Genomic DNA, 7,430 nt, shown 5'->3' with positions numbered 1-7,430 from the left:
AAGAGGGCGGGGTAATGTGTTTTATAGAAGAATTTGATCAACTTGGAATCATCATCAGGCTCAGGGGTCTCAGCATGAAATTATATTGGAAACAGAAACATAAATACAGGACGATATAATGGCTAAATTCTATAACGTTCGCATCTGACCTAAGAAAACACATTTCTTTCGAGAGCATAAGGATCTGACGCGGGACAGAGAAAATAAGCGTGATCTAAAAACCGATGGACTGATATTTGTGGGTAAACGATTTCTATCAAAAAATGAATTTTAAGGAACCAATTGCGGTCGAATTAACGCAATAAAGTGACAAATGAAAGGGTAGCCGATGTCATTAGGCGAATTCAAACCAGTCGGGCGCACCTTGATTCACGGGCGAGCCACTGGTTCTCACGAAAAGAGAGGCAGCAATATTGGAACTGAAATATTGATACGGGAAATGTTTCTTTTTTGAAATAGGCGCCCTTGGGGCCCTGAACCCATAACAAGTCCTGCCACTCACTCGCCTTTGATGTCCTGAACATGCATTGACCTGAGCAGCGCTGGACAACACACCAAGTGATACGTTGTAATTGGCCTGCCTGAGCTGGCTTTGAGTTTAGGTTCCGCCTCCGGATTTGGAGTGTGAGATCAGCCATTGGAGCGTGATATCGATATTGTCTTTCTCCTTACACGAGATGGAGTAGCAGCAGATCTCGCGATCCTGAATGGCGTTCAGGTTCATTTTCTCGATGAGGCCGTTCTCGTCGAGCGCATTGGGCAGATCCCGCTTATTGCCCAAGACGAGGATGGGAATCCCGGCCAATTGGGGTTTCTCCAACAGATTATGGAGTTCATTCCGCGAGGCCTCGACCTTGTCCATGTCCGCCGCGTCCACCATGTACACAATAGCATTGACGCCCCGACAATATCGCTCCCACATGGATCGGAATCGCGGTTGTCCGCCAATATCCCACAACTTGATGGTCACATTGCCCTTACTGATCTTGCGCATGTTGAAGCCCACGGTGGGGATCATGTCCTCGTTGAACTGGCCCGAGGCAATCACATTGACGAAAGTGGTCTTGCCCGCATGCTGCAGGCCCACCAAGGTCAGCTCCATTTCCTCCTTCCAAAACAAGGACTTGAACCACTCCAAGAGCCGATTAATGATGGATAGCATGATGAAAGGCTAATTCAGGACAACGCCCACCAATAATCAAATGTATCGCTCTAATCCCCACCAATCAAGACAGATATCACTTAACAAGATGCCAACACGGATCAATGAATAAAGAATATGGATTGGGTCTCTTTTCCAACTACCACCCCTCGTGAGTCATGGGTCAGGGAGGCGTCTTAGTCTGTTTAGAAGTCGGAGGAGGTCAACTCTGGAATTGACGTTTGACCCTCAGTGAACAGGAGGGGTGGATCCAACGACAACGAAATCCTCCGGCTTGTCACTGGGTCGGGGTGGCTCAAGCGAGAGAAGCCAGATCAGAGGGAAGCGGGAAGGGGGAAGAGGACGGGGATTTTGTATGTGTATTTTGTAACCCACAGACCTGTGAAGAGTGCGCCCCGTTGTGGGTGGGCTCGAACCAGAGCGTCCAAGACCAAGCCGACCAGGACGAGGAGGAAGAGGCACAGAGGTGAACGGAGACCAGGCTATCAGACGAAGGCGTAGTACACGACACTGGGAAACCGACCCTCCCACTTCAAGCTTGAGAAATCAAGACGACCAGGCCTGTGGTGCCGTTTCCAGTTCTGGTTTCAAGAACAAGTTGTGTCTTTGGTAAAGACGACGATGGTCCAATCAGAGAACAGGAACGGAGAGGAGAGGGTGGGTGTGCGTTCAATGGGCACTGAACACTGAGCACTGGGCACTTAGGAGCACGTCCCGTCAATGGACTTCCGACAAGCGGGCAGGTTCAGGACAGGGCTGCCATGTCAGACTTTGTTTTCCCTCACAAGACCGAAACATCGACCATAAGCAGGCACGTCGAAATGCTACTACCTCAATGGCGCACATTCCTGATCCTCATTTAAAGAGATTTGCTGGAGGATTCCGTTTTGGGCAGGAAAGAGGGATTACGCTGTTAGAGAAAAGCCTTGAGAAAATGTCTGTTAATGTCGAGAATACGAGCTGTAAAGACCAAAAATTATACAAATTTAAGCAGCTCATGCATTTATGAATACCTAAAAAATAGGCTAATAATTCATCCATGTATGTATGTCAGAGTTACTCAAGTGCCGCCTTTGCTCATTTTCATAACTATTCCTAAGTAGTGTTTTGACAAAACGGCAGTCAGCTAACTATAATCTGGCCTATAGAATTCCAGACTGGCAGTACTGATAAAGGGGGAGAGAGCCGCTGATGCAGGACATCGAATTGAAGCATATAAGATAGAGAAATAGATAGAGAGGTTACATTAAAATTACGTCAGACAGGTTGACTAACAAATGTACATACCACTTCAGGTTAGAATTTTCATAGGGAATAACACTTGAATACTGATATTTCAAACATAATTCACTTACTGATCACGGTGGTTATCTCTTTTGTAAAATAGTACTCTTTAAATGCCAAAACTTTAAAATTACAAAAAATGAAACCACGAATGGATTAAGATTTCAGCTATGTGATTACTTTATTAGATAATACTCTTAAATGAGTAAACTTTTATTTTTTTATATCTGACTCTTTATTTGTTAAAAGATCCATCATTTGCACGGATTTTACTCCCTTGATTTCTTTAGTACTATCTTTGAAGATCAGATTCCCATTATTTTTAAAAGACCATTAAAAAGCTCCATCATTTGAGAATACAAGCAATGCATTTCTAGTCTATAAACCAAGTAGACAAGATTTCTTTTTTTTTTCTTCTTTTTTTTCGGATTGTCCACCAATACAGGGGATGAAATCCCCGATAAGAAATTGAAAACAAAGAATGATTGCCCATTAGATAGTGGACAAAGTCAAGCACGGTAAAATATCTGATCTTGCAATGAATTAGAATTGGCAGATCGAGGTAGTCCTTGAACATAAGGCTGGTCTGAAATGGTGTTCAAAAACTTATCTAAGTCTGCTTTAAAAGATGGTATAGGATCATCTAATAAGTAGAATTGTCGAAGGCAGGTGGGTAAAAGATTGTATAGGCTAGGAGCTCTATATAGAACAAACAAGGATTTCATGGTTTTGACAAGTCTAGTTTCGTTATGACTAGACTGTACTCTCACCCCACACGTTATACCCCTACGGTCATTCTCATTAAAATTTATTCCTGGATTCGGGCATCATTTATGAATGCATTTAAAAACATATAAAATAAGATATCTTTCATATCTTTGTTGAGTACTATAAAGCCCTAGCTGTTTTAGTCTCTCCCAACAGGAGAGGTTACGCATGTCAGATATACTGCGTGTAAAACTTCATTGGACCTTCTCTATTCTTTGAAGTCCTGCAGAGCTCACTGGTGCCCAAACAGGAGATGCATATTCTAGATGGTGTTGGACAATAGATTTGAAGAGAGTCAGCATGGTAATTGAATCGCGGGATTTAAACGTTCAGTATATCCATCCGCATGTTTGAAAGGCCTTAGCCACCTTGACCTCAATGTGCTCATCAAATTTACCTGTATCCTGGATAATCACCCCTAGATCTCTAACTGACCCAACTTGTTGAATGGGGTTGCCCCTGCTGTCCATGTATTTTGAAACTGTGGCGACATTACCAAATGTCATAGGACAAAATGTGTTACCATTAAAAGCCATGTTATTTGCCGATACCCATCTGTATATGTTTTCCAGATCGTCTTCTAACCCCAAAGTGCAATCATCTATTCTTCCATAGACCAACTTGGTGTCATCTGCGTAACAAGACACAGTAGAGCTTGTTGCTTATTGCCCTAGTGGTGATATGAAAATAATAAATAGTATAAGGCCAAGAATGCTACCTCTTGGTACGCCTGATAACACATTGGACATGTTACTTAGCGTATTATCCACTCTAATGTATTGTTTACGGTCTTTTAAAAACCCTTCTATGAAACCTAAAACTTTACCTTGGACACCAGTTGAAGCTAACCGCTGGAGTAAAAGCCCATGGTCCACTTTATTGAAGGCTTTCACAAAGTCCAGATAAACTACATTCACCGAGTCATGAGGTTGTAGTTTTGTTATGATACTGTTGATATGCTGAATCAGTTGAGTGATGGTACTGTGAGGTGAGCGGAAACTGTGTTGCCGCAAGGGTATAATGTCATTGTTATATAGATGCTGTACCAGTTTAGCCTTCTTGATTTTTTCAAGTACCTTGGCAATATTGGACGTAAGTGATATAGGTCGATAATTGGCTGGGTTGGATTTGTCACCCACTTTGTATATCGGTATGACGTGCGCCACTTTAAGAGATGAAGGAAATTCTCCTTTGTCCAGTATGGATCTCATTAGATAGGCAAAAACTGGAGCCAGGACCTTTGAACATTTCATTAAGAATTGCAAGGTCACTCCATCAGGACCTGGCAAACTAGCCACATTCAAGTCTTTAATCGCACTTAATGCATCAGATGTCGTTATATTAAAATCATACAAACCATTGGGGTTATTGTCAGTTGATATATTTTGCAATTTCATAGGAGAGGTAAACATTTTAGAAAACTGATCACCCAGCATATCGACCAAAGGCTTTGGTTCGTGGACAGTTATATTTTTGTATTCAAAAGGGCAAATTGTGGACTTAGTTTTTCTCTTTGCATCCAAAAATGACAACATATCATGGCAAAACACTGAAATATATACCCCTTGATCAGTTTTAATCCTTTCCCCACAAAGGAAGTCAGTGTACTCTTGGTTACTTTTTGACAATTGATACTTCACTTTCAGTTCAATGTCCACACTTTCTTTTTGCACCTTAACCACCTTCAAGATTTGATTTTGGGACAAAGCTACTATTTGAGCAAACAGTCATCCCAGGCAAAGCAATATCCTTTTGTAGGCTACTTTGCATTAGCTGGCTGTCAAGATGGCTTTGCTATCTTTCCACAACCTTTCATACAGATGGACATTGCTTTGAGAAGGACAGCTTAGCAGGAATTGAGGAGCATTTCTTGGTAAAACAATGCCCAGGTTTGAGCTTGGTACAAGAGGTTAAAAATTGATTGTTCAAGCAGGTTTTGAATTGTTGGGAAATGATACATGGACCCAACAACAACAACCAGGTGTGCGGTCTTGATATTGCATGTCCAGTCTGGAAGCAAAAGGTCAGCATCGCTATACAATCTGGGTACTTAGGCAAAACGGATGTGAAAATCCCCTTGTTGAAGTGTTCCAGTTTCTTGCGGCAGGAATGGCACAACCCACTAGGTAAACGATGCTCAGAGGCCCAATAGTCATCAATCACAAACTCATTAATAAAAGGCTAGCCACGTTGGGCTCTTTCGTGGCTCTCCATTTTCAACACTATATAGGTCTATTAACTAGGTTGAGAGATATCAACCAAAACTGGATTGATGAGTATTGGCCAATGCCTAGGCAGAGAGTTGGCTCTGGGTGTTTCGTGAACGGTTGTGAACACTACTAGTGTCAAAAGGGCAAGTAGCAAGTCATCACAGACACCCAAGCTCTACTTGTTTACAAGCAAAGCTTGGCCAATTACCAGAACTTGGGCAAGCTTAACCCAAGCAGAGATTTGCTGCCGAACTAGGGGGCCCATGCAATTAGCTCAGGAAAACCGCAAAATGGGGATTTTTTGGTTTGTAGTTAGAGTGAGATTGCCAGAAATAAACCATGCATTAAACCAAAGCCACGTTGCAGCGTCACTGTTGGTGCACATTACTGCTAGTACTGCAAAAATTGATTGAGTTTGCCCAGATTTAAAATTTCTTGCTTAAGTTTGGCCGCATCGTTTTCCCCTCAAGTGTCTGTGTATGTACAAACCCTAGTTGGGGCAAGTTTCTACTTGGGCAAGTTAAGCACTGGACTACTTGCCCTGTCGGTGCTTGCCTCACGTCAGTACTAGAGGGCCTCTAGTCAGTACTACTTGCCCTTTTCCCATCATTGTCTGGTACTACCATTAGGGAAGTGTCACCATTTTTCTTACTAATGACAAAATGATGGCACCACATATTTTTTTCGTACTTCTTTCATATTTTTGTCACTTGCCATGTCATGTCATCTTTAGCAAAAATGTTGGACTTCACTGGTTTAAACTACTTGTCGAACGATGTTGTAAGATGGCAAACAGTTTGGTCAATGAAGATTTGGAAGCACTGGATATCAGGGTGGACATTTCATTATTGGACACTTTTGGCCACCCCTGTCCAAGAGTGTCCAAAAATGACCAAAAAAACTAAAAATTACAGGAAATTTTCTTGAAACCTATCTTTTACTTCAAAAATTGCTCATTGGTGGTTCCTAAAGCAAAATAAGTCTTGAAACTTTGGCAGTCTGCCTCTAACATACCCGAAAAAGGTATTTGAAAGACAGGTTTTTAACTCTCTTTATTGTACTTTAAACAGCAAGGAGGGAGCAAAGCCTTCCTCTAGTAGAATACAGCTGGTGGAAAGCATTCAAAAACTGGAATGGCTAGATATTATATTCTGGTTATATAGCTTCATTTAAACAACATTTTTGGTTTTCGTTAAACAATATTTTGGTTTAACATCATCAGATATTTGGGATTTCCTCTTGAAAAGACCTTTCCTCATAGGTTGACCCCTGCCGTATTATATCTAGTGACATCACCCACCTGGCACCTGAAACCTTCCAAGTGCACAACCGTTGGACAAGATCTTGATGTGTAGTTCCGGCCTCCATGAGTTGGGCCCGTACTCCATGGTTGGGCTCACAGATCATATTACGACTAGATGTCGCATTGGCCCGACCTCAGTGCGGAGGAAAATGGATTTTGTGTCAACAACTCTGTACACCAAAAAAGAGGCGGGTGACGGCCTGATCAGAACTAACGACCTACAATCGCTGGGTCTTCAATGAACGCCATCAGTGACCATCTCACTCAGAATCCGGCCACGCTGGCGAATGAAAAAGCATTAGTTACTGTGCACCAAAATTTATGTACCAGCTGATGAAGGCAAGCGTTCGCATTTTACCTGTGTGGTTGGGCTAGGTTTGAGAGTTCTGGAACGGATTGAGGGTTACCAGATGAAGGGGAAAACTCTATTTGGACGAACTAGTGGAACTTTGATTGATCTAAATCACCTCGGTCTATTAGATAACAATTCTGTGGCTTGCCCACGTATGTTTTCAACAATATAGCAACCTTACAAAGGCTTCGAAATTATTTTACATTTCAGATCATTTTAAACCGCAACTTGGTCTGCTACATTTCTTTAGCCCTCCGGTAGCCCTCCGGGTAGGCCCAAAGATGAGAAAATCATGAACGGCCTCTTATGACTCTCTTATGACCAAAATTTAGCTCCACAAGATCTCCACTC

At 42.3% G+C, this 7,430-nt stretch overlaps 1 protein-coding gene across 1 annotated transcript; it reads right to left on the bottom strand.

Annotated features, from left to right (window-relative positions):
- Positions 1 to 67: 67 nt before the first annotated feature.
- On the bottom strand, positions 68 to 1,833 carry LOC131884260 (ADP-ribosylation factor-like protein 8B-A). Its single transcript, XM_059231977.1, has one exon. The coding sequence runs from the start codon at positions 1,160 to 1,162 to the stop codon at positions 599 to 601; it is 564 nt and encodes a 187-aa protein (XP_059087960.1). The 5' UTR covers positions 1,163 to 1,833; the 3' UTR covers positions 68 to 598.
- Between the last annotated feature and the right edge of the window lie 5,597 nt (positions 1,834 to 7,430).

The sequence above is a fragment of the Tigriopus californicus genome, chromosome 7 (genome assembly GCF_007210705.1).
Source record: "Tigriopus californicus strain San Diego chromosome 7, Tcal_SD_v2.1, whole genome shotgun sequence".
NCBI classification, from domain to species: domain Eukaryota; kingdom Metazoa; phylum Arthropoda; class Copepoda; order Harpacticoida; family Harpacticidae; genus Tigriopus; species Tigriopus californicus.
Note: the sequence above shows the minus strand (reverse complement) of the source record. Positions and strands in the feature narration are given on the sequence as shown.

Bases quoted from the DNA above. Each gene is read 5' to 3' on its own strand.
- LOC131884260 (XM_059231977.1), bottom strand. From the start codon at position 1,162: ATGCTATCCATCATTAATCGGCTCTTGGAGTGGTTCAAGTCCTTGTTT.